Here is a 27991-nt window from a genome sequence, read left to right as displayed (position 1 = left end):
TGATTTGGGATTGAACATAGAAGGTATGGCTAGTAAGTTTGCAGATGACACCAAAATTGGAAGTTACCTCAGAGTAGAACGGGATCTTGATCAGATGGGCCAATGGGCCGAGGAGTGGCAGATGGAGTTTAATTTAGATGACTATAAGGTGCTGCATTTTGGAAAAGCAAATTGGGCAGGCTTGTACACTTAATGGTAAGATCTTGGGGAGTGTTGCTGAACAAAGAGACCCTGGAGATCAGGTTCACTTCCTTGAAAGTGGAGTTGTAAGTAGGTAGAATATTGAAGAAAGCGTTTGGTATGTTTGCCTTTATTGGACTATGCATTGAATATAAGAGTTGGGCAGTCAAACTGCGGCTCTACAGGACCTTGGTTAGGCCGCTATTGGAATACTGTGTGCAATTCTGGTCTCCCTGCTATATGAAGGATGTTGTGAAACTTGGAAGGGTTCAGAAAAGATTTACAAGGATGTTGCCAGGGTTGGAGTGTTTGAGCTAAAGGGAGAGGCTGAATAGGCTGGGGCTATTTTCTCTGCAGTGTCGGAGGCCAAGGGATGATCTTATAGAGGTTAGGAAATCATGAGGGGCATGGATAGGTTAAATACACAAGGTCCTTTCCCTGGAGTGGGATGGTCCAAATCTAGAGGCATAGGTTTAAGCTGAGAGGGAAAAGATTTAAAAGGGACCTAAGGGACAGCTTTTTCTCACAGAGGGTGGTGTCTATATGGAATGAGCTGCCGGATGAAGTGGTGGAGGCTGGTACAGTTACAGCATTTAAAAGGTATCTGGATGGGTGTCTGAATAGGAAGGATTTAGAGGGAAATGGGTCAATTGCTAGTAAATGGAACTAGATTTGAGGTTGGTTGGCTCGCCAATCTGGTTTCTTGTTTCGCAGACGTTTTGTTACTATACTGAGTAACATCCTCAATGCAGCTTCCAATGAAGTGTTGGTGTGTTTTCCCGCCTGGTTTTTAAACTCTGGGGTCCATTGCGATAGCCTGCCTCACTTCCGGTTTTTCTTCGTAGTGGAATGTATATGGGGTCGAGTTCAATGTGTTTATTAATAACATGCTTCGTGGAGTGCCATGCTTCTAGGAATTGAAACTAACAGCAAGAGTGCATAAACACCAACTGGCTGCAAAAAGGCATGACCAATACTCACTCATCTCAATCCACATGGACAAGGAGAACCATCAATTCGATTGGGACACCACCAGGATCTTGGGACAGGCAAAGCAGAGACAAGCATGAGAATACCTAGAAACATGGCACCCCACAAAGCATGCTGTTAATAAATGCATTGAACTTGACCCCAAATGCATTCCACTACGAAGGAAAACTGGAAGTGAGGCAGTCCATCTCAACGGACTCCAGAGTTTAAAAACCAGGCGGGAAAACACACCGACAGTTCATCAGAGGCTGCACTGAGGATGTTAACAAGCATGGTGATGAAACACCTGCAAAACAAGAAACCAGCTCGGTGAGCCAACCAACCTCAACACTCACAAGCGGAGCCACATATCTACTCCAAAACCTTGGGACTAGATTTATTTAGGATATCTGGTAAGCATGCATGAGTTGGACCAAAAGGTCTATTTCCACCCTGTGTATCTCTATGGCACTATGATTCTAAATATCTTCAGCCAGAGAATGTTGAGCCTGTGGAATTCACTGCCACAGAAAGTGGTTGAGGCCAAAACATTGAGTTTTCAAGGACAAGATAGATATAGTTCTTGGGGCTAAAGAGTTCAAGGAATATGGGGGAGGCAGGATTAGAGTATTGAGCTTGATGATCAGCCATGATCATATTGAATAGGAGATGAGGCTTGAGGGTTGAATGGCCTACTCTGTTCCTATTTTGCCAGATAATGGATCCCCAATCATGTTATTTCGCACTGAATATCGTACAACTTATGAACATCCCTAAGACCATTACTTTTGGTCCTCAAACATGCCCAGTCTAGCTCTGATTACCCAGGAGGGGTAAGGTATCTCAAAAGTTTGAACAAAGGTGAAGCAGGCTACCCGATGCTGCTACTATGCAGGACCAACACAAATGGTGTTCAACAATGACAGGGGCTGCAAACAAAACAAAAAATGTTCTACTTCTCAAAAGAATGAGTCATGTGGTGTATAAATTTTAGTGCCAGTGTGATGACAAATATACACATCCCAAAGACGTGGTTTATATCAAAGGTAACTAGGAATGGGCAATGAGTGCTGGCCCAGCCGGCAATGCCCACATCCCATGTGTGAGTTTGGGGGTAAAAAAACACCATATCGTAGAATCCCTAGTATGGACGCAGGCCATTCAGCCCATCGAGTCACACTGATACTCCAAAGAGCATTCCACCCACACCCACCCCCTTACCTTGCATTTCCCATGGCTAACCCACCTCACCTGCATATCTCTGGATGCTACAAGCAATTCTGCATGGCCAGTCCACCTCAGGTGCACATCTTTGAACTGTGGGAGGAAACTAGGGAAACTAGAGTAAACCCACACAAACACAGGGAGAATGTGCAAACTCCACACAGGCAGTCACCTGAGGCTGGAATCAAACCCATGTTCCTATCCCTGTGAGGCACCAGTGCTAACCACTGAGCTATAGCACTGTCATTACTTCAGCTGCTAATAACATGCAAGATATTGATTTGACCCAACCAGGGGACCTGATGCACTTGCAAATTCCCAACATAGTGTCCTACATTACAGGTGCTTCTGCAACCGGACAACATTTTCTGGATAATCTTAAGTGTGTGAAGAATTTAGGATTATCAGTCAGGCTTACAGAGTGGCACACTTGCGTATAACATAGAACATTACAGCGCAGCACAGACCCTTCAGCCCTCCATGTTGCACCAACCTGTGAAACCAAACTGAAGCCCATCTAACCTACACCATTCCATTATCATCCATATGTTTATCCAATGACCATTTAAATGCCCTTAAACTTGGCGAGCCTACTACTGTTGCAGGCAGGGCATCCCAGCCCTTACTACTCTCTGAGTAAAGAAAGCACGTACTAAAAGTTCTATGTATTACTCGACAGACTGGGTCCTGTTCACTGCAGACAGAGAACATGTACGTGAACTATGCTAATTTTGATTTAAAAAGATAGATGAAAGCTATTTGCTAGTTTACTTCTCAGGGGAATACCTTCACCAATCAGAGACAATCTTTATAATTTAAAATTTGAACAAATCCTGGCAGTTAACTCCCAATTATCAATACCTAGTGCATTGTCCATGGAACGTCTCTACAAATCACAGTCCACTTGCCAACCAATCATCACTCTCTCCTCACAGAGTACCAATGTTGATTTTACTTTTAAGCTGATATTCTTAAAAATGTCCTGACGAGGACAAGATGATAAGCTTCGACAAAATATTTCTTTTTTCCAGCCATACTCAAATATTGATGTTACTTTGTGAATACAGTGTTATGTCTAACAATGTTGATAGTCCTCAGTTAATGCTGTGCTGTATTTAATACTGTTGGTGACTCAGTTAATTATCTATTCTGTCAGCCACAGATAACTAAGTCTCATGTTGTTCCAGGTGGATTGCTGATGCCTGCTTACCATGGCCTCTGCAGGGGGTGCTCCCACACTGGCCCAGAACAAGCTGCCTTCAATCTCACATACAGGGAATTCTGAGCGCTGTGATGCTGGTAAAGTCTCTCATTGTTGATGAGGAAATGTTCTTGGGCCTGATTGAAACCACCCAATGTCCAAACTGGGAAAGTTGGAGTGAATCATTCAGCACAGGAGTGCCCCCCAGCCCCATTTGGCCAATCAATGCTTCTACTGGTTGTCTGAAAGATCTATCCAAATTAACCTCACTCTCCTGCTTTTCCCCTTTAGCCCTGTCAACACTCCTCCCACTACTCGTATTTATCTAATTCTCTTTTGAAAATTCCTGTTGAATCTGCTTCCACCGCCCTGTTAAGCAAAGCATTCTCAATCACAACCGCTTTCAAAGCTGAAACCTAGCAAGTGATGATCAGAGATTTAGGAAAATGAATTCACTGTTTGAAAGAGCACTGTATTTTGTCTGTATTTTGTCAAGCATAGCTTTAATTGGCTGGCCTGGGTAATCTGTTCTTACAGAGAGCCAGCATGGACACAGTGGGCTGAATGGACCCTTTTGGTTCTGTAATTAATGAATCAAAGTTGGCCACTATTATTTAATAATAATAAATGTACTATTTCATAATTTGCTGATGACACGAACTGGATGGGGATGTGAGTTGTGAAGAGGATGCAGGGAGGCTTCATGGGGATTAGGCGGAGTGAGTGGGTAAGACCATGGCACGTGGACTATAATGTGGTAAGTGTGAAGTTTGGTACTTTGTTAAGGAAGGCAGAAATGGAGACTATTTGTAAAATGCTGAGACATCTGGGAATATTGATTCCTAAAGAGCAGGTATCTTTATTCATGAGTCGCTGAAAGCTGAGATGGTGGTACAGCGAGTTATTGGAAAGGCCAATGGATATGTTGGCCTCCATGGCAGAGGATTTCAACATAAGGGTACATGGGCCATTTAAAGTAAGAGGTAGAAGGCTATGGGGGGAGTTGGGGGGAAACTTTTTCATTCAGAGGGTGGCAGGACTCTGGAATTGACTGCCCAAAAGGATGGTCAAGTCAGAAGCTCTTGGAACATTGAAGCAATATTTAGGTTTTCATTTGCATTGTCACTGGCCTTAGAGAGTTATAGGCCTAGGGCTGGAGTATTGGGATAAGTGTAGGAAGATCTTTTTGACTGGGGTGAAAACAATTGGCCAAATGTCTCTTTATGGACTATAAATATCTATAATTCTGTAATGGCTTACTACAGTTACACAACCTCACAGCGCCAGGGACCTGAGTTCGGTTCCACCCTCAGGCAACAGTCTGTGTGGAGTTTGCACATTCTCCCTGTTACTGCATGGGTTTTCTCTGGGTCCTCCAGTCTCCTCCCACAATCCAGATGAGATGGATTTTCCATGCTAGATTGGCCATAGTATCCAGGAATGTGCAGGCTGGTTGGATTAGCCATGGGAAATGCAGGATTTCAGGGATAGGGTAACGGGTTGTTCTGGGTGGTATGCTCTTAGGAAGGTCGGTGTAGACTCGATGGGCCAAAAGGCCTGCTTCCCTACTGTAGGGATTCTGTGATTCTATGACACAGTGCCTTGGTGAGACCATGCCCAGACAATTGTTTGTGGTTTTAGTCTCCCTACCCAAGAGAGGTCATGCTGACCATAGGGGGAGTCCAGCGGAGGTTCATAGAACACAGAACAATACAGTGCAGAACAGGCCCTTTGGCCCTCAATGTTGCACCGACCTGTGAACTAATCTAACCCCATCCCCCTACACTATCCCATCATTATCCATATGCTTATCCAAGGACTGTTTAAATGCCCCTAATGTGGCTGAGTTAACTACATTGGCAGGCAGGGCGTTCCACGCCCTTACCACTCTCTGAGTAAAGAACCTGCCTCTGTCTTAAATCTATCACCCCTCAATTTGTAGCTATGCCCCCTTGTACAAGCTGAAGTCATCATCCTTGGAAAAGGACTCTCACTGTTCACCCTATCTAATCCTCTGATCATCTTGTATGTCTCTATTAAATCCCCTCTTAGCTGCCTTCTCTCCAATGAGAACAGACCCAAGTCCCTCAGCCTTTCTTCACAGGGCCTTCACTCCAGACCAGGCAACATCCTGGTAAATCTCCTCTGCACCTTTTCCAGTGCTCCACACCCTTCCTATAATGGGACAACCAGAACTGCATGCAGTATTCCAAGTGAGGCCACACTACTGTTTTGTACAGTTACAGCATGACATCACGCCTCTGGAACTCAATCTCTCTACCAATAAAACCTAACACACAGTAAGCCTTCTTAACAGCACTATCAATCTGGGTGGCAACTTTCAGGGATCTATGTACATGGCCACCAAGATCCCTCTGCACATCCACACTACCAAGAATCTTTCCATTGATCCAGTATTCTGCCTTCCTATTATTCTTCCCAAAGTGAATCACCTCACATTTATCTACATTGAACTCCATTTGCCACCTTGCAGCCCAATTCTGCAGTTTATCCAAGTCTCCCTGCAACCTGCAACACTCTTCCACACCGTCCACCACTCCACCGACTTTAGTGTCATCTGCAAACTTACTAACCCATCCACCTATGCCTGCGTCCAAGTCATTTATAAAAATGACAAACGGCAGTGGTCCCAAAATAGATCCTTGAGGCACACCACTAGTAAGCGCACTCCAGGCTGAATATTTTCCATCAACCACCACTCGTTGCCTTCTTACAGAAAGCCAGTTTCTAATCCAAACTGCTAAATATCCCTCAATCCTGTGCCTCCGTATTTTCTCCAATAGCCTACCATGTGGAACTTTATCAATGGCTTTACTGAAGTCCATGTACACCACGTCAACTGCCCTACCCTCATTCACATGCTTGGTCACTGTCTCAAAAAACTCAATAAGGTTTGTGAGACATGACCGAATCCATGTTGACTATCTCCAATCACAACCTAAACAGATAAATAGAAAGCAGGACATAACACCAGCGCTTCACCAGAGGCTCACTGATGATGTTACCTAGAATGGTGACGAAATGTCTGAAAATGAACCTTCCAGCTCAGCAAGCAAACTCACATCCAGAACCTCAATCTGAGCTACAAATCTTCTCAAAACTCGCTACCTCCAATCAAATTGTTGCTTGCTAGATGATTATAAATCCTATCTCTTATAATTCTTTCCAAAATTCTTCCTATAACAGATGTAAGGCTCACAGGTCTGTAATTACCTGGGTCATCCCTACTGCCCTTCTTGAACAAGGGCACAAGATTTACAACCCTCCAGTCCTCTGGTACTTAACCTGTAGACAATGAGGACTCAAAGATCAAGGCTTAAGGCTCCGCCACCTCCTCCCTAGCGTCCCAGAGAATCCTCGGAAAAATTCCATCCGGCCCAGGGGATTTATTTTCCTTCACACCTTCTAGAATTGATAATACCTCCTCCTTACTAATCTCAATCCTTTCAATTCTAGTAGCCCGTAACTCAGTCGTCTCCTCTACAATATTCTCCTGTTCCTCAGTGAAAACAGATGAGAAATAATAATTTCGCACCTCTCCAATCTCCACAGGGTCCACACACAACTTCCCACTTCTGTCTTTGACTGGCCCTATTCGTACCCTAGCCATCCTCTTATTCTCTCACATACCTATAGAAAGCTTTAGGATTCTCCGTTATTCTACCTGCTAATGTCTACTCATGTCCCCTCCTTGCTCTTCTTAACTTTCTCTTTAAATCCTACCTAGCTAGTCTGTAACTGTCCGTCGCCACATCTGAACCATCTCGTCTCATCGTCATATAAGCCTCCCTCTTCCCCTTAACAAAAGATATAATTTCTTTAGTAAACCACGGTTCCCTTACCTTATCACTTCCACCCGGCCTGACAGGGACATACCTATCAAGGACACGCAATATCTGTTCCTTAAACCAGCTCCACATTTCGATTGTCCCCGTCCCCTGCATTTTGCTACCCCATTCTATGCCTCCTAAGTCTTGCCTGATCGCATTATAATTGCCCTTCCCCCATCTATAACCCTTGCCCTGTGGCATGTACCTATCCCTTTCCATCGCTAAACTAAACGTAACCGAATTATGGTCACTCTCTCCAAAGTGCTCACCTACCACTAAATCAAACACCTGGTCTGGTTCATGACCAAGTACCAGATCCAGTGTGGCCTCCCCTCGGGTCGGCCCTTCGACATACTGTGTCAGGAAACCCTCCTGCACACATTAGGCAAAAACTGATCCATCCGACGTACTAGAGTTATAGCATTTCCAGTCAATGTTAGGGAAGTTAAAGCCTCCCGTAATGACCACCCTGTTCCTTTCACTCCTGCCCAGAATAGCTTTGCCGATCCTCTCCTCCACATCCCTGGAACTTTGCGGAGGCCTGTAAAAAACTCCCAGCAGTGTGATCTCTCCTCTCCTGTTTCTGACCTCAGCCCATACCACCTCAGTAGATGAGCCCTCATCAAAAGTTCTTTCAGCCACCGTTATACTGTCCTTGACTAACAAAGCCACACCTCCCCCTCTTTTACCACCTTTCCTGACCTTAATGAAAGATCTAAACCCTGGAACCTGCAACATCCATTCCTGACCCTGCTCTATCCATGTCTCTGAAATGGCCACAACATCGAAGTCCCAGGTACCTATCCATGCTGCAAGCTCACCCACCTTATTCCGGATACTCCTGGCATTAAAGTATACACACTTCAATCCTGCTTGCTGTCTGCCAGCACACTCCTGTGACAGTCAGGTCCTGACCACGTCCTCCCTACACTCATCCTCCTGTGTACTAGGACTACACCTCAGTTTCCCATCCCCCTTCTGAGCTAGTTTAAATCCACGCAAATAGCACTAGCAAATTTCCCACCCAGGATATTAGTGCCCCTCTGGTTCAAGTGGAGACTGTCCTGTTTGTAGAGGTCCCACCTTCCCCAGAATGAGCCCCAATTGTCCATGTACCTGAAGCCCTCCCTCCTGCACCATCCCTGCAGCCACGTGTTCAGCTGATATCTCTCCCTGTTCTCCGCCCCCCCATCACATGGCATGGGTAACAAACCAGAGATAACCATTCTGTTTCTTCTAGCTCTCAGCTTGCACCCTAGCTCCCTGAAATCCTGCCTGACCTTCCTATCCCTCTTTCTACCTATGTCATTGGTACCTATGTGGACCGCGACTTGGGGCTGGTCACCCTCTCCCTTCAGGACCCCAAAGACACGATCCAAGACATCACGGACCCTGGCACCTGGGAGGCAACACACAAACCGTGAGTCTCTTTCGTTCCCAACAAATCTTCTTTCTGTCCCTCTAAGTATTAGGCCCCAATGACTATCACTCTCTTCCTGTCCCCCATTCCCTTCTGTGCAAGAGGGACAGAACTACACCCCAGTGCATGCCCCTGGTAAGTCATCACCCCCAACAGTATCCAAAATGGTATACTTGTTTTTCAGGAGAACAACCACAGGGGATCCCTGCACTGACTGCTTTTTCCCCCTTCTAACAGTTACCCAGCTTTCTTCACGCTTAGGAGTAACTACTTCCCTATAACTCTTGTCTATCATAGACTCTGCCTTCCGAATGATCCGAAGTTCATCCAGCTCCCGCTCCAGTTTCCTAACGCGGTCTTGGAGGAGCAAGAGTTGGGTGCACTTCCTGCAGATGTATTTGGATGGGACACTAATGGTGTCCCTCACCTCAACCATCATGCATCGTGCTGATACAGGTGCATGAGATTGGTTCAGCTGGGCATGTATTCCCAAGAGTTTAGAAAAATGAGAAGGAATCTCATTGAAACTTCTAAAATCCTTAAAGGGATGGAGTCTAGAACCAGAAATATAATGCCAGGATAAGCAGGCAGTTTAAGACAGAAATGAAGGGCGGTGAACCTTTGGAATTCTCTCTTTACCCCAATGGGTAGCTCGAGACAGAGATCAGTAAATTTCTTGGTCTTAACCACCACCAAAGAATTTTGCAATGCTGCATTGAAATGGTGTTTAGGTGGAAAATGAGCTGTGACTTAGTTCAGGCGCATCCAACAGATGGTCCAAGGCCAGAATGTGGTTTGTGGAGTGTATGCATGTGACACACCAGGCTTTGACAATCCACATGGGTTTGCTGTAAATTTGTAGTGAGTGTGTCAGCAGCAAATGCAGGACAGAGTCAACCTGTGATTCCAAGAGCACAAACGGTGAGAAAGTGCCTTGTTTCTGTTTAGTTTTCACGTTCTCCGTACCCCTGTGGCTGCTCTTCCCGCTCCCGCTCCCACCCTCCTGTATAGATACAGACTCCAAAAAGAGCACTAGGTAGTAGCACAGGCCAAGGAAGACCCAACAATGACCCTCAATAGTTCGATCACTCTCACACTTGCACCATATGTCACAGCCAACACTCTATAGCTACTTCCACCAAATGAACATGTCTCAAACTCTGTAGGATGTAGCCCTCAGTCAAGTCAACGGGGGATGTTTCAGGAACATTTTTGGGTTCTGCTTTCCTAGACCTCAAATAGGGCTGGTGCTTCCTGGTGTGAGTGCCTTCCAAGTGACCATTCAGTGTAGCCCAGGGAAATCCTGGAGCAAATATCGAACAAGGTACAGGAAATCTGAGGTTTCCAACATCAGCAAATCCTTCAGGTTTCAGGAGGGATACATTTGGACACTGCCAAACATTGGTTTGTCTGTCCTCAGAACAGGCATGGAGGGGATGGAGAATTCCTAATACAGCAAAATGCCCTGTCACTTCTAGGCTCATGGTGGAAGGTCAAGGAATTGTGAGGGCCCAGCTGAGTCTGTGATTTCAATGGGGCACACGCAATAATTTGAAAGGTGGAGAGAGTGGAAAGATTGGGCTTTGGGTAAAACAAATTGAACAAATGCCCACAACCTCAGTCACCTCCTGACCAAAGTGCCCAACAAGCTACCAAATGCTACCTGACAATGAGGAGAATTGCCCAAGTACGTCCTGTACACAAAAAACAGGATAAATCCAACCCATCTGTGTCCTCTCGATCATCAGGAATAGGTCTTAGCCTGGCATTTGTGTGGTGTGAATGTTACTGGCCACTTGTCAGCCCAAGCCTGAATATTGTCCAGATCGTGTTGCATTTGAACATGGGTTGCTTCAGTATCTGAGGAGTTGTGAATGGTGCTGAATGTTGTGCAATCATCAGCGAACATACCCACTTTTGACCTTATGACGGATGGAAGGTCATTGATGAAGCAGTTGGAAATGGTTGGGCCAAGGACACAATTCTGAGGAACTCCTGCACAGATGTCCTGGAGCTGAGATGACTGATCCCCAACAACCACAACCACCTTCCTATGTTTTAGGTAAGTCTCCAGCCACTGGCATGTTTGCCCTGATACCCATAGATTCCAGTTTTGCTAGAGCTCCTTGATGCCACACTCGGTTGAATACAGCCTTGATGTCAAGGGTTGTCACTCTCACCTCACCTCTGAAATTAAACTCTTGTGTCCATGCTTGAACCAAGGCTGTAATAAGATCAGGAGCTGAGTGGCCCTGGCAGAGCCCAAACTGGGTGTCTCCGAGCAGGTTATTGCTGAGCAGGTGCTGCTTGATAGCGCTGTTACTGACATCTTCCATCACTTTACTGATGGTCGAGAGGAGACTGATGGGGTAGTAACTGGTTTGGTTGAGTTGGTCCTGCTTTTTATTTACAGGACATACCTGGGCAATTTTCCACATTATCGGGTAGATGCCAGTGTTGTATCTGTACTGGAACAGCTTGGCCAGGGGAGTGGCAAGCTCTGGAGCACAAGTCTTCAGGACTACTGCCAGAAGGTTGTCAGAGCCCATAGCCTTTGCAGTATCCAGTGTCTCCAATGGTTCCTGTTACCACGTGGAGTGAAAATAGATGACAGGTTAGACAGAGGATCTTGATCGGCACAGGCTTGGAGGGCCGAAGGGCCTGTTCCTGTGCTGTAATTTTCTTTGTTCTTTGTTTGTTCTTTGAATCGAATTGGCTGAAGACTGTTATCTGCCGTGCTGGGCACCACTGGAGGAGGCCGAGATGAGTCTTCCACTTAGAACATAGAACATAGAAAAGTACAGCACAGTACAGGCCCTTTGGCCCACGATGTTGTGCCGCGTATTAATCCTAATCCAAAAATAAACTAACCTAACCTACATTCCCCACAATTCACTGCTGTCCATGTGCATGTCCAACAGTTGCTTAAATGTCATTAATGACTCTGCTTCCACGACTACCACTGGCAAACTATTCCATGCGCTCACAACTCTCTGGGTAAAGAACCTCCCTCTGACGTCTCCTCCATACCTTGCTCCTAACACCTTAAAACTATGACACCTCGTGGCAGTCACTCCTGCCCTGGGGAAAAGTCTCTGGCTATCAACTCTATCCATGCCTCTCATTACCCTGTACACCTTGATCAGGTCACCTCTCTTCCTCCTTCTCTCCAGAGAGAAAAGTCCGAGCTCAGTCAACCTCTCCTCGCAAAACAAGCTCTCCAGTCCAGGCAGCATCCTGGTAAACCGCCTTTGCACCCTCTTCAAAGCCTCCACATCTTTCCTATAATAGGGCGACCAGAACTGGACACAATATTCCAAGTGTGGTCTCACCAGGGTTTTGTAGAGCTGCAGCATAACCTCGCAGCTCTTAAACTCGATCTCCCTGTTAATGAAAGCCAAAACACCGTATGCTTTCTTAACAACCTTATCCACTTGGGTGGCAACTTTGAGGGAGCTGTGCACTTGAACACCAAGATCCCGCTGTTCCTCCACACTGCCGAGAATCTTGCCTTTAATCCTATATTCAGCATTTAAGTTCGACCTTCCAAAATGCATCACTTCGCATTTATCCAGGTTGAACTCCATCTGCCATTTCTCAGCCCAGCTCTGCATTCTGTCAATGTCTCACTGAAGCCTGCAATAGCCCTCGATACTATCAACGGCACCTCCAACCTTTGTGTCATCAGCAAACATACTAACCCACCCCTCAACCTCCTCATCCAAGTCATTTATAAAAATTACAAAGAGCAGAGGCCCAAGAACAGAGCCCTGTGGGACACCACTCAGCGCTGACCTCCAGGCAGAATACTTACCATCTACAACCACTCTCTGACTCCTGGCAGCCAACCAATTCTGAATCCAGACAGCCAAATCACCCTATATCCCATACCTCCTGACTTTATGAATGGGCCTGCCATGGGGAACCTTATCAAATGCCTTGCTGAAGTCCATGTACACCACATCCACTGCTCGACCCTCGTCAACGTGTCTCGTGACTTCCTCAAAGAACTCAATAAGATTTGTGAGGCATGACCTGCCCCTCACAAAGCCATGCTGATTCCCTTTAATCATGCTACGCTTTTCCAATTAGTCATAAATCCTATCCCTCAGAATTCTTTCCAAAACTTTGCTGACCACAGACGTAAGACTGACTGGTCTATAATTTCCAGAGATTTCCCTATTCCCTTTCTTGAAAAGAGGAACAACATTTGCTCCCTCCAATCTTCCGGTACGACTCCCGTGTAGAGGTAAAGAAGCAAAGATCTTCACCAGCGGCTTAGCAACCTCCTTTCTCACTTCCCAGAGCAACCTAGGATAAATCTGGCCTGTCCCTGGGGACTTATCAATCTTAATGTTTGCCACAATTTCCAGCATATCAACTTCCTCAATCTCGATCTGTTCAAGCCTGTTTTCCTGCTCCTCAAAGTTCTCATTCACAACAAGGTCCCTTTCCTTCGTGAAAACCAAAGCAAAAAACTCATTTAGGGCTTCCCCTATCTGTTCAGACTCCACGCACAAGTTCCCTACACTATCCCTGATTGGCCCTACCTTCTCCCTGATCTTTCTCTTATTCTTCATATATGAGTAAAATGCCTTCGGGTTCTCCCTAATCCTTCCTGCCAAGCCTTTTTCGTGCCCCCTCCTGGCCGTCCTCAGTCCACTTTTGAGCTCCTTCCGAGCAAGCCTGTAATCCTCTAAAGCTGCGCTAGACCCTTGCTTCCTCCACCTTATGTAAGCTGCCTTTTTCTTTTTGATGAGAAGCACCTCTGTTCCCGTCATCCAAGGCTCCTTAATCTTACCCATTCTTACTTGGCACTTCTCCTCCAGTGAGTTGTTTAATTGTCCACCACCATTAATGTCTAGATATGGCAAGACTTCAGAGCTTAGATCTGGTTGGTTGTGGGATCACTTAGCTCTGTCGATCACTTGCTGCTTATGCTGTTTGGTGTGCAAATAGCCCTGTTTGACTTCTCCAGGTTGACTACTCATCTTTGGGTATGCCTAGTGCTGCTCCTGGCATGCCCTCCTTAACTCTCCACTGAATCAAGGTTGATCCCCTCGCTTGATGGTAATGGATGAGTGGGGGATATGCCAGGCCATGAGGTTACAGATTGTGCTGGAGTATAATTCTGCTGATGTTGACGCCCCATCGTGTCTCATGAGGTGCTGGATCTGTTTGAAGTCTGTCCCATTGAGCACGGTGATAGTGCTACACAACATAATGGAGATTAATCTTAATGTGAAGGCAGGACTTCATCCCCTCAAGGACTGTGCAGTGGTCATTTTTACCCTTACTGTCATGGAGAGATGCAACTGCAGCCAGCAGATTGGTAAGGGTGAGGTCAAGTATGTTTTTCCCTCTTGTTGGTTCCCTCACCACCTGCCGCAGACCCAGTCTAGGAGCTATGACCTTTAGGACCCGACCAGCTCCATCAGTAATACTGCTGAAATCTCCCAGCCAGAGTACATTTTGTGCCCTTGTCATCCTCAGTGCTTCCTCCAAGTGTTGTCTAACATGGAGAAGTGCCAATTCATCAGTTGAGGGAGGACAGTGTGTGGTAACCAGCAGGAGGTTTCCTTGCCCATGTTTAATCTGAAGCCAGGAGACTTCATGCAGTCCGGAGTCAATGTTGAGGACTCCCAGAGCGACTCCCTCCTGACTGTAACCCACTGTGCTGCCACCTTTGCAGGGGTCTGTCCTGCCGTTGAGACAGGACATATCCAGGGATCGTGATGGTGGTGTCTGGCACATTGTCAGTAAGGTATGATTCTGTGAGTATGACTGTGTCATAGTGTTACTTAACTAGCCTTTGAGACAGCTCTCCCAATTTTGGCACAAACCCCCAGGTGTTAGTGAGGAGGACTTTGCAGGATTGACAAGGCACTTTCTGCCATTGTCTTTTCCGGTGCCTAGGTCGATGCTGGGTGATCCATCCAGTTTTATTTCTTTGATGCTGTTGTAGACAGATGAGACTTTGTAGTGATTGGTACAACTGAGTGGCTTGCTAGGCCACTTCAGAGGGCAACTGAGAGTCAACCACATTGCTGTGGGTTTGGAATCACACGTAGGCCAGACTAGGTGAGGGTGGCAGATTTCCATCCCTGAATTACATTAGTGAACCAGATGGATTTTCCCAACAATCTACGATAATTCCATGGCCATCAGTCGAGTTTTCATTCCAGATGTTTCTTATTGCGTTCAAATTCCACCATCTGCCATTGCAGGGTTCAAACCTGGGTCCCTGGAACATTTGCTGAATTTCTGGATTAATAGTCTAGCAATAATTCCACTAGGCCATTAACACCCACCCCACCCTGAGCTGGGTTCTTGATGAGTTGGTTTTATAACGAGATAACAAAGTGTGAAGCTGGATGAACACAGCAGGCCAAACAGCATCTCAGGGGCACAAAAGCTGATGTTTCGGGCCTGGACCCTTCATCAGATGAAGGGTCTAGGCCTGAAACGTCAGCTTTTGTGCTCCTGAGATGCTGCTTGGCCTGCTGTGTTCATCTAGCTTCACACTTTGTTATCTTGGATTCTCCAGCATCTGCAGTTCCCATTATCACTGGTTTTATAACGAGCTGGGTTTTATGGTGCAGTGTAACGTTACTCTCTCTTTCAGCTGCCATGGACGGCCAAGACCCCAGTAATCGAGCCTCGATCTGGGCCCTCAGCATCCGGCAGCGGCTGAGTAGCAGAATCCAAGGGAACAGGAAACCTGATGGCACAGACATCAACCTTTTAGTCACCGAACTGATAAATACCTTCATCACTGTGATGCAGACCAACAAGAGGCGCTCATGGCAATACCTGTATGAGGTTTTACTCCTGACTGCACCGTACCGTGATTATCTGCGTGGCAAACCCCAGCTGCTCCGTCACCTCGAAAGTATCTATTATCACTACCAGATGAACCGCTCTAAACTCACTGGCATCAACATTCTGGGAGCAATGGCTAAAGCCTTCCCCAGTGACCCTTCCCCTTTGTATGAAAAGAGCAGGAAGCCTGGCAGAGGTCGCAGAATTACTCCAACTCACCTGCCCCCCCTTCCAGAAGAGGCTGTGACACCCCCCCGAATACCCCACATGGCCACTTGTCACGGCACCTACAGCCTGGCACAAAACTTGCAGGAGCTCGATGGGCAGAAGCTGCTGTCATTTGGTGACCTCCATGAATCTGTCGCTATTATCGGGGCCAGTGCTGCACAGATAGAAGCTGCATGGCAAACAAAGCTGGGTCTCATGTCAAAGGCATTCAAAGTTAATCTGACTGGAGATTATGGCCTGACTCAAACACACACCGAGAAAACAGAGAGGTAATTCTTGTCTGCTCCTGTACTGCGTCTCAATATCAACATGCTCATCATCTGCTGAAACTTGCATCCTCCCCTGTCCCCTTGACAGTTCCACTGCACTCTGAAATAACTCCACAGAGGCCCATATCCTGTCACCAAGTCACTCTTTGTTTGCACCTGACCAGCCCTTGACTTTAATACTGCCTCATTCAGAGTGAGGTACCAGAGTGTCACTATTTCTGACACACCCCTTCTTAATCTGTTAGCCAGTGCTCCCTAACTGGGGCTGTTAATCCAGTCCAATCAGGGAACTTGTGCTCTATGAGATTCAGTTAGCTAACCTTGTTACTATCATTATACCCCCTACCAAACCCCCATTCTACCCTCCATAAATGTGATCTTATTGCAAACCCTGGCCCTAACTCACAGAAAGTCCTGTTCATTCAGCCACAATGACTATGGTTAAGCAATAGCTCAACTTTACATTTAAAAAAAATTAACACTGAATTAACCAATTAACTAAGACTTTAAAATTCTTAACTGAACATACAGTTAGGAACACAGGTAGTCCATTCAGTCCTTCAAGCCTGCTTTGCCATTCAATAGGATTATGGCTGACGTGTTTATTTTTCAGATTCAATATTTTTAATCAGTGATGGGTCGAAGAGTTATGCTGAGTGGGCAGAAAAGTGGATTTGAGGATGAGATGAGATCAGCCATGATTATATTAAATGCAAAAGAGGCTTGAAAGGCTAATGACCTATTCCCGCTCCTGATTTTTATGTTCATTGTTCACAGGAAATCAGCCAGTATACAGTTTGTCACTGTTCATAGTAAGTGTGTCAATGTGCGCGGGACATCTTTCAGTATTCACGGGGGCTGTGTCTGTGTACATGAGATGTCTATCAGTATTCATGGGGATGTGTCTGTGTGCACGGTGTTGCAAGGTTAGTATAATACTTGTACAATGGAAGGCAAGATGTTAGAATTTGTTTCTAAAATGGTAAGGGGGAGATTGCGTGGTCCCTTTAAAAGTTGTATTTTTTAAGGTTTGGATTAAAAATTATCAGCAGGCAGAAACAGATGCGTAGAGTTTTTGAAATTAAAATATTGTTTCAAAAGGCTATACTGTTACCAGGCAAAGCAGCATTTTTAGCAAGAAAGCAGATTTTTGAATTTAGCCAATGAATTGTAATCAGGCCCGAGATACTAAAGCCCACTTAAATTTAAATCTGACAGTTTTGACAACCTCGGGCCAATCCTATTGTAAGATTAGGTTATCAGGGGTATAAAAGAAGAGGGCACTCGAAAATCAGCATGAGAGCAAATTGCTATCTGTTACGAGAACAGCTCTCAACAGCCATCAGCTCTAAAAAAAAGAGAAAATCTCTGTCTATCACAGAAATCTCTAAGCCCTTCGAGTAGGGACCATCTAGATAAAGGTACTATGGTACTTTCAGCTAATATTCCTGACACAAAAATTCATCGGAGTAAGGCATTCCTGACTGGAGGGCAGTGGAGAAGGCAAAAAACATTCCAGAAGATTTATCCTGGCTGTAATTTTGAGAGATTAAGCTTTTTTAAAATTAATTTGGTTTACATAAGTGGCATCTGTATCTATTAGAACAGCATACCATTAGAATTTGTTTTATTCAGGAACAGTTAGTAGTTAAGGGGGATTTGTTCAGTTTTGTCAGAAGTTCTGTTAATTTGTTAACTGCTAGAGTTAGATGAATAAGTTGTCACTAGTTGATTGTAGAGTGACTGTCAGGAGTTCATTTTATTTCACCTCTCCTTTATAACAGATTGAGAGGTGAGAAGCAGATATACCACTTTTCACATTTCCTTTAACAGATTATGAGGTGAGATTAGATAACAAGGTGAGTAGCTGGATGAACACAGCAAGCCAAGCAGCATCTTTGGAGCACAAAAGCTGATGTTTCGGGCCTAGACTCACTCCTAAGATGCTGCTTGGCCTGCTGTGTTCATCCAGCTCCACACTTTGTTATCTCAGATTCTCCAGCATCTGCAGCTCCCATTATCTCTGAGGTGAGGTGAGCCTCTCTGGGTGGTTCAATTTTAATATTCGGAGAGGTGTCAATTACTCCATCTTAACAATGGGGAGTGTGTCAGTGTGTACAGGAAATGTGTCAATGTTCATGGGGAGTGTGTCAGTGTTCATGGGGAATGTGTTTATACTCACAGTGAATGTGTAGATGCTCATGGGGAGTGTTTATATTCATGGGGAGTGTGTGATGTTTCAGGGATTTACAGGATGCCACATTGACGACGAACCTGTCTGAGCCCGTGCGAGGTGAATGTCCTATTCCCGAGCCTCATACAGGGGAAGCAGCTGTGGAAGTTCTGGCAAAGCACAGTCTCTTGGGAAAAACAAAATTTTATTACCTAAACATCAGACCGAACCAGGAATACAGGTACTTTCAGGCTAAGCGTATGCACAGGCATAACTGATGCATGACACTTGAAATTTTTATTGTGTTTTCACATTGTGTGCTTTTCATACCAGCTTTCAATACATATTGAGAGCATTAGTCTATCACACCCTGTGCCAGCCCTTTCAAGTTGCTCTGCCATTATTCTGTTCTTAACAGAGTTTTCCTGAAGCCTTTACTACCCAGTTAACCCTCCCATTCACTCCAAAGATCTCCCTCACTACGTCCCTTAAAGAATTCCCATGCTTCCTGTTTTTCATTCACAGCTTTATCACTAACTCCCAGTTTATGCCATGATGCTGGGGTTGCACTGAGTTCAGAGTGCTGGGCTGTGGACTGAGTTAATGGGGAAACAGACCAGCACACGCACACTCACTGGATCCAGACTCTGTGTCCTCTGTATAACTGGATGGAGCAACCATAAAGACAGGATAGAGGAGGCGACGTCAATGATTGCTGAAGCCAATGACATGGCGATAGGTCAATCCAATACAGATTCCAGTCAAAGTACTCATATTATTTATTGTGTTGGATACAGGCCGTACGATCTCATTGTCGTTCCCAAACATAAGTTGAATGCCGAGCACTACATATTCTCCACGTTCGGAGTCTTGGCCATTTCTCCTGGACTCGGGACAGAGGTGATGTCCCTCTCAGATTGGCAGCGCGAGGTGATGCTGTGGCGTGCACTGACTCACATTCCTTTCTTTAGAAATTATCTCCTGCAGAAAACCTTCACCAGGTGAGCCCATACTCTCAGCACTGTCCAACTCTTAAAGGGCATCATACTGAGTTCATGTGTCAGTCAAATTCTGTATCAAACCCTGTGCTGTCCCTATCCTGGGAGTGTTTTTGGGAGAATATAGATAGAGCATTACTCTGTATCTAACTCTGCATTGTCCGTGTCCTGGGATTGTGTAAATGTAGATTGAGCTTTATTCTATATCTACCTTATGCTGGGAATGTTTGATGAGGAGACTATAGATAGAGCTTTATTCTGTACCCAACCTGACGTTGTCCCTGTCCTGGGAGTGTTCGATAGGGGAGAGTGTAGAGACACCTTTATTATGTATCTAACCCTATGCTGTCCCTGTCCTGGGTGTGATTGACGGGCATAATGAGGAAAGGTCATTCATTGTTGGGGAGCAAGCATGCTGCACTGACAAAGGTGCAGACTTTTGGTGAGACTCGAAATGAAGGCACCTTTCCCTCTGTTGGGTGGATGTTAAAGCTCTAAGGGCCACTGTAATGAAGAGCAGTGCAGTCCTCCCTGTTGTGTTGTGAAATATTCCTTCCTAAGTGATCATCATGAGAACAGATTATTTGGTGATTACCACATTGCCCTTTGTGAAGCTATGACAAATTACCTGCTGGTTTTGCTGCATTTTAGCACTGACTGATGCTGAGAGGTATGTAACCACTGGCTGGGTGTGAAAACCTCATCTTTGTTTCTATGTCACAGTTGGTATCGTGAGGTGAGATGCCTATGGATGCTGAGGCATCGGAAACTGTTGTGGAATACTCTCCTCCCAGCTATCCCTCATTTCGGAGCAGCTCTGCTACAGATTTCCAGGTTATCATACTGCATTTCGATCATACTCTTCGTTAGTAACTCTGACCGCGGCCTGAATCACACTTCACTCACTGCACACATAATCTGCTCTTTCTTACTGACGGACTGCTGCACACTCGGAGGGTCAGTGCCGAGGGAGCACCGCACTGTCAGATGGTCAGTGCTGAGGGAGTGGGCACTGTCGGAGGGTGAGTGCTGAGGGAGCGCCGCACTGTCAGAGGGTCAGTGCTGAGGGAGTGCCGAACTGTCAGAGGGTCAATGCTGAGTGAGTGCCGCACTGCCGGAAGGTCAGTGCTGAGGGAGCGCCGCACAGTCAGAGGGTCAGTGCTGAGGGAGAGCCGCACCGTCAGAGGATCACTGCTGAGGGAGCGCCGCACTGTCAGAGGGTCAGTGCTGAGGGAGCGCCACACTGTCAAAGGGTCAGTGCTGAGGGAGCGCCGCACTGTTGGAGGGTCAGTGCTGAGGGAGCGGGCAGTGTCAGAGGGTCAGTGCTCAGGGAGTGCCGCACTGTCAGAGGGTGAGTGCTGAGGGAGCACCGCATAGTCGGAGGGTCAGTGCTGAGGGAGCGCCACACTGTCAAAGGGTCAGTGCTGAGGGAGCGCCGCACTGTTGGAGGGTCAGTGCTGAGGGAGCGGGCAATGTCGGAGGGTCAGTGCTGAGGGAGCATCGCACTGTCAGAGGGTGAGTGCTGAGGGAGCACCACATAGTCGGAGGGTCAGTGCTGAGGGAGCGCCACACTGTCAGAGTCAGTGCTGAGGGAGAGCCGCACTGTCAGAGGGTCAGTGCTGAGGGAGTGCCGCACTGCCAGATGGTCAGTGCTGAGGGAGCACCGCACTGTCAGAGAGACAGTGCTGAGGGAGCGGGCACTGTCAGAGGGTCAGTGCTGAGGGAGAGCCGCACTGTGAGGGTCAGTGCTGAGGGAGCGCTGCACTGTCAGAGGTTCAGTGCTGAGGAAGTGGGCACTGTCGGAGGGTCAGTGCTGAGGGAGTGGGCACTGTCGGAGGGTCAGTGCTGGGGGAGCGCCGCACTGTCGGAGGGTCAGTGCTGAGGGAGCGCCGCACTGTCGGAGAGTCAGTGCTGGTGGAGCGCCCCGCTGCCAGAGGGTCAGTGCTGAGGGAGTGGGCACTGTCGGAGGGTCAGTGCTGAGGGAGTGCCGCACTGTCAGAGGGTGAGTGCTGAGGGAGCACCGCATAGTCGGAGGGTCAGTGCTGAGGGAGCGCCGCACTGTCGGAGGGTCAGTGCTAAGGGAGTGCCGCACTGTCAGAGGGTCAGAGCTGAGGGAGCGCCGCACTGTCAGAGAGTCAGTACTGAGGGAGAGCCACACGGTGCGGGTCAGTGCTGAGGGAGCGCTGCACTGTCAGAGGTTCAGTGCTGAGGGAGTGGGCACTGTCGGAGGGTCAGTGCTGGGGGAGCGCCGCACTGTCGGAGGGTCAGTGCTGAGGGAGCGCTGCACTGTCGGAGAGTCAGTGCTGGGGGAGCGCCCCGCTGTCGGATGGTCAGTGCTGAGAGAACACCGCACTGTTGGAGGGTCAGGACTGAGAGAGTGGACACTGTCGGAGTGTTAGTACTGAGGGAACTCCGCGCTGTCGGAGGGTCAGTGCTGAGGGAGCGCCGCACTGTCAGAGGGTCAGTGCTGAGGGAATGGGCACTGTCAGAGGGTCAGAGCTGAGGGAGAGCCATACTGTCAGAGGTCTATCCCTGAAAGTTGCCACCCAGGTTGACAGGGCTGTTAAGAAGGCATACAGTGTTTTAGCTTTTATTAATAGAGGGATCGGGTTCCAGAACCAAGAGGTTATGGTGAAGCTGTACAAAACTCTGGTGCGGCTGCACGTGGAGTATTGCGTACAGTTCTGGTCACCGCATTACAAGAAGGATGTGGAAGCTTTGGAAAGGGTGCAGAGGAGATTTACTAGGATGTTGCCTGGTATGGAGGGAAGGTCTCATGAGGAAAGGCTGAGGGACTTGAGGCTGTTTTCATTAGAGAGAAGAAGGTTGAGAGGTGACTTAATTGAAACATATAAAATAATCAGGGGGTTAGATAGGGTGGATAGGGAGAGCTTTTTTCCTAGAATGGTGACGGCGAGCACGAGGGGGCATAGCTTTAAATTGAGGGGTGAAAGATATAGGACAGATGTCAGAGGTAGTTTCTTTACTCAGAGTAGTAAGGGAATGGAACGCTTTGCCTGCAACGATAGTAGATTCGCCAACTTTAGGGACAATTAAGTCGTCATTGGATAAGCATATGGACGTACATTGAATAGTGCAATGATGGGCTTGAGATCGGTATGACAGGTCGGCACAACATCGAGGGCCTAAGGGCCTGTACTGTGCTGTAATGTTCTATGTCAGTGCTGAGAGAGTGGGGACTGTTGGAGGGTCAGTGCTGAACGAGCGCCGCACTGTCGGAGCGTCAGTGCTGAGGGAGAGCTGCACTGTCAGCGGGTCAGTGCTGAGAGAGTGGGCACTGTCGGAAGGTCAGTGCTGAGGGAGCGCCGCACTGTCAGAGGGTCAGTGCTGTGGGAGAGCCGCACTGTCAGAGGGTCAGTGCTGAGGGAGTGGGCACTGTCGGACGTTCAGTTCTGAGGACCTGGGCACTGTCGGAGAGCCAGTGCTGAGGGAGTGCCGCACTGTCGGAGGGTCAGTACTGAGGGAGTGCCGCACTGTCAGAAGGTCAGTCCTGAGGGAGTGCCGCACTGTCGGAGGGTCAGTGCTGAGGCAGCGCTACACTGTCAGAGGGTCAGTGCTGAGGGAACTCCACACTGTCAGAGGGTCAGTGCTGAGGGAGTGCCGCACTGTCGGAGGGACAGTGCTGAGGGAGTGCCGCACTGTCAGAGGGTCAGTCCTGAGCGAGTGCCGCACTGTCGGAGGGTCAGTGCTGAGGCAGCGCTACACTGTCAGAGGGTCAGTGCTGAGGGAACTCCACACTGTCAGAGGGTCAGTGCTGAGGGAGTGCCGCACTGTCGGAGGGTCAGTGCTGAGGGAGTGCCGCACTGTCGGAGGGTCATTGCTGAGCGAGTGCCGCACTGTCGGAGGTTCAGTGCTGTGGGAGCGCCGCACTGTCGGAGGGTCAGTGCTGAGGAAGCACCGGACTGTCACAGAGTCAGTGCCGAGGGAGTGGACACTGTCAGAGGGTCAGTGCTGAGGGAGAGCTGCACTGTCAGAGGGTCAGAGCTGAGGGAGAGCCGTACTGTCAGAGGGTCAGTGCTGAGGGAGAGCTGCACTGTCAGAGGGTCAGTGCTGAGGGAGAGCCGCACTGTCAGAGGGTCAGAGCTGAGGGAGAGCCGTACTGTCAGAGGGTCAGTGCTGAGGGAGCGCCGCACTGTCAGAGGTCTATCCTTGAAAGCTGCCACCCAGGTTGACAGGGCCGTTAAGAAGGCATACAGTGTTTTAGAGATAATGGGAACTGCAGATGCTGGAGAATCCAAGATGATAAAATGTGAGGCTGGATGAACACAGCAGGCCAAGCAGCATCTCAGGAGCACAAAAGCTGACGTTTCGGGCCTAGACCCTAGGCCCGAAACGTCAGCTTTTGTGCTCCTGAGATGCTGCTTGGCCGGCTGTGTTCATCCAGCCTCACATTTTATCATACAGTGTTTTAGCTTTTATTAATAGAGGGACCGGGTTCCAGAACCAAGAGGTTATGGTGAAGCTGTACAAAACTTTGGTGCAGCTGCACGTGGAGTATTGCGTACAGTTCTGGTCACCGCATTATAAGAAGGATGTGGAAGCTTTGGAAAGGGTGCAGAGGAGATTTACTGGGATGTTGCCTGGTATGGAGGGAAGGTCTCATGAGGAAAGGGTGAGGGACTTGAGGCTGTTTTCATTAGAGAGAAGAAGGTTGAGAGGTGACTTAATTGAAACATATAAAATATTCAGAGGGTTAGATAGGGTTGATAGGGAGAGCCTTTTTCCTAGGATGGTGACGGCGAGCACGAGGGGGCATAGCTTTAAATTGAGGGGTGAAAGATATAGGACAGATGTCAGAGGTAGTTTCTTTACTCAGAGAGTAGTAAGGGAATGGAACGCTTTGCCTGCAACGGTAGTAGATTTGCCAACTTTAGGGACAATTAAGTCGTCATTGGATAAGCATATGGACGTACATGGAATAGTGTAGGTTAGATGGGCTTGAGATCGGTATGACAAGTCAGCACAACATCGAGGGCCGAAGGGCCTGTACTGTGCTGTAATGTTCTATGTCAGTGCTGAGAGAGTGGGCACTGTCGGAGGGTCAGTGCTGAGAAAGCGCTGCACACTCGGACGGCCAGTGATGAATGAGCGCCGCACTGTCAGAGGGTCAGTGCTGAGAGAGTGGGCACTGTCGGACGGTCAGTGCTGAGGGAGTGCCGCACTGTCAGAGGATCACTGCTGAGGGAGCGCCACACTGTCAGAGGATCACTGCTGAGGGAGCGCCGCACTGTCGCTGAGGGAGCACAGCACTGTCAGAGGGTCAGTGCTGAGGGAGCGCCGCACTGTCAGTGGGTCAGTGCTGAGGGAGTGGGGACTTTCGGAGGGCCAGTGCTGAGGGAGCGCCGCGCTGTCGGAGGGTCAGTGCTGAGGGAGTGCCACACTGTCAGGGCATCAGTGCTGATGGAGTGGGCACTGTCAGATGGTCAGTGCTGAGGGAGTGGGCACTGTTAGAAGGTCAGTGCTGAGGGAGCCGTGCACTGTCGGACGGTCAGTGCTGAGGGAGCGCCGCAGTGTCGGAGCGTCAGTGCTGAGGGAGCACCGCGCTGTCAGAGGTCTATCCTTGAAAGTTGCCACCCAGGTTGACAGGGCTGTTAAGAAGGCATACAGTGTTTTAGCTTGTATTAATAGAGGGATCGGGTTCCAGAACCAAGAGGTTATGGTGAAGCTGTACAAAACTCTGGTGCGGCCGCACTTGGAGTATTGTGTACAGTTCTGCTCACCGCATTATAAGAAGGATGTGGAAGCTTTGGAAAGGCTGCAGAGGAGATTTACTGGGATGTTGCCTGGTATGGAGGGATGGTCTTACGAGGAATGGCTGAGGGACTTGAGGCTGTTTTCATTAGAGAGAAGAAGGTTGAGAGGTGACTTAATTGAAACATATAAAATAACCAGGGGGTTAGTTAGGGTGGATAGGGAGAGCCTTTTTCCTAGGATGGTGACGGCGAGCACGAGGGGGCATAGCTTTAAATTGAGGGGTGAAAGATATAGGACAGATGTCAGAGGTAGTTTCTTTACTCAGAGAGTACTAAGGGAATGGAACGCTTTGCCTGCAACGGTAGTAGATTCGCCAACTTTAGGTACATTTAAGTCGTCATTGGACAAGCATATGGACGTACATGGAATAGTGTAGGTTAGATGGGCTTGAGATCGGTATGACAGGTCGGCACAACATCGAGGACCGAAGGGCCTGTACTGTGCTGTAATGTTCTATGTCAGTGCTGAGAGAGTTGGGACTGTTGGAGGGTCAGTGCTGAGGGAGCGCCGCACTGTCAGAGGGTCAGTGCTGAGGGAGTGGGCACTGTTGGAGGGTCAGTGCTGAGGGAGTGCCATCCTGCCGGAAGGTCAGTGCTCAGGGAGCGCTGCACTGTCAGAGGTTCAGTGCTGAGGGAGCACCGCACTGTCGGAGGGTCAATGCTGAGGGAGCGCGGCACTTTCGGAGGGTCACTGCTGAAGGTATGCCACACTGTCATAGTAGCATAGAAACATTGAAAATAGGTGCAGGAGTGTGCCATGCAGCCCTTCAAGCCTGTACCATCATTCAGTATGATTGTGGCTGATCATGCAATTTCAGTATCCCATTCCTGTTTTTTCCCCATACCCCTTGATCCCTTTAGCTGCAAAAGCCATGCCCAGCTCCCTCTTGAATATATCTAATGAACTGGCCCCATCAGCTTCCTGTGGGATAGAATTCCACAAATTCACAACTCTCTCAGTGAAGAAATTCTTCCTCATCTCAGTCCTGAATGGCTTATCCTTCATTTGCAGACCCTGACCCCCAGATCTAGACATCCCCAACATCGAGAACATTCTTTCCACATCTAGGTCCTTTCCGCCTGTCCGGTCCCATCAGGACTTTATCTGTTTCTCCGACATCTCCCCTTATTCTTCCATTGAGGGAGCGTCACACTGGCAGAGTGCTGCATTGTCAGAGGTTCAGTACTGAAGAAGTGCCACACAATGGGAGGGGCAGTACTGATGGAGCACTGCACTGGTACACTGGAGTGCAGCACTGTCAGATAGTCAATCGGAACATACTTCACTCAGAGCATGGTGAGCTTGTGAATTTATGAGCGTAGAAATTGCTTTAGGCCACGATATGAGATGTTTTCAACAAAGATGTAGATACAGCTGTTTTGGCAAATGAGATCAAGAGATATGGGGCTGGTTCAGATTAGGATATTGAGCTCAATGATTAGCCATGATCATATTCAATGGCAGAGCGAGCTGAAGGGACTGAATTAAACACTATCATAACTCACTGGAGGAGGAAGCTCCACACATTCTCAATAATGGAAGAGCCAAACATATCAGCGCAAAAGATTAGGCTGAAGCACTCACAGCAATCTTTACAGCAAACGCCAAGTACTTCCGATGGACAGTGCAGCCATTCTTCTGCCAACGTGATCAACCTCTCTACATCCCCTTGCACATTCCTTCTGCCCTCATCACAACATGTCTCCAACCAATGTTTATATTATCAGCACATTTTGATACATTATACTTTGAATCTTTCTCCAGGTCATTAGTATAGATGGTAACTAATTGAGACTCTAAGACTGATCCTTGAGGATCTCCTCTAACCTGAAAAAACAAACCCTTCACCCTGTCCCTCAGTCTTTCATGTGTTTTCCATTCCTCAATCCATGTGAATATATTACCCCCAGTAACATGAGCCACTACTTTATGTAAAAGCCTTTTATTTGGTGCCTTATTGAATGCATTTCTAATCTTCATCTATTGGTTCCACTTTAACAGCACTGCTTGTAAAATCCTCAAAGAACTCTAGTAAATTTGTCAAACCTGATTTCCCTTCACAAATTATGTTAATTCTGTTTGATTGTATAAAGCTTTTCTAATTGTCCTGCTATTTCTTTCTTAATAATGGACCCTAGCATTTCCCAATGACAGATATTAGGTCAACTAGTCAATAGGTTCCTGCTTTTTGCCTCCCTCCCTTCTTAAACAGGGGCATTACATTAGTAGTTTTCCAATCCAGTGGAACTCTCCTAGAATCCGGAGGCATTAGCCAATGCCTCCATTATCTCTACAGCCAATTCCTGTAAAACCCTTGGATGTGGGCCATTAGGTCCTGCAACTTGTCTGCCTTTAATCCAATTAGTTTGTCTCTTGTGATAAAACACCTTTCTTCCCATTACCACCTTGCTTATCTGTCATATTTGGATGTTTATAGTGTCCTCCAGCATGAAGACCAATGCAAAATATTGGTTTAAATTGTCTGCCATTTCCTGTTCCCAGTTATCAATCTCCCAGTCATAGAGTCCAAATTGACCACAGTAACTTTAGCTACTCTCTTTTTATATATCCATAGAAGCTCTCGCTGTTTGTTTTTATATTTCTTGTCAATTGCCTTCAGAATCAATTTTCTCCCTTATTATTATGTGTTTGGCCATCCGCTGCTAGATCCTAAAGAATTCCAATCCTCTGGCCTACCACTGGCTGTTGCCACTAAGAGTGATCTCCTTTACAGTCTGTGTGCGGAGACAAATCCCTGTCATACATTGAGGAGACTCTCTGTGATGATGTTCGGCTTGTACTCATTGGAGTTTAAGAATGAGAAGTGACCTCATTGAAACAGCCATGATTTTTTGGAAACTTGACACAGTTGATGCAGAAA

The 27991-nt window shown here is 47.5% G+C and overlaps 1 protein-coding gene across 1 annotated transcript in view; it reads left to right on the top strand.

The window, feature by feature from the left end:
• Positions 1–15609: 15609 nt before the first annotated feature.
• LOC125453602 (dynein heavy chain domain-containing protein 1) overlaps positions 15610–27991 on the top strand; it is a 198284-nt gene continuing 185902 nt past the window's right edge. Inside the window, exons 1-4 of the mRNA XM_059646974.1 lie at positions 15610–16164; positions 18408–18578; positions 19135–19338; positions 20059–20169. Coding sequence (XP_059502957.1) covers positions 15626–16164; positions 18408–18578; positions 19135–19338; positions 20059–20169 — 1025 coding nt within the window. The 5' untranslated portion in view covers positions 15610–15625. The remainder of the gene's footprint in view (positions 16165–18407; positions 18579–19134; positions 19339–20058; positions 20170–27991) is intronic.

Source organism: Stegostoma tigrinum, chromosome 6, assembly GCF_030684315.1.
Source record: "Stegostoma tigrinum isolate sSteTig4 chromosome 6, sSteTig4.hap1, whole genome shotgun sequence".
Classification (NCBI taxonomy): Eukaryota; Metazoa; Chordata; class Chondrichthyes; order Orectolobiformes; family Stegostomatidae; genus Stegostoma; species Stegostoma tigrinum.
The sequence above is the reverse complement of the archived record's forward strand: the minus strand, read 5'-3'. Positions and strand labels throughout refer to the sequence as shown.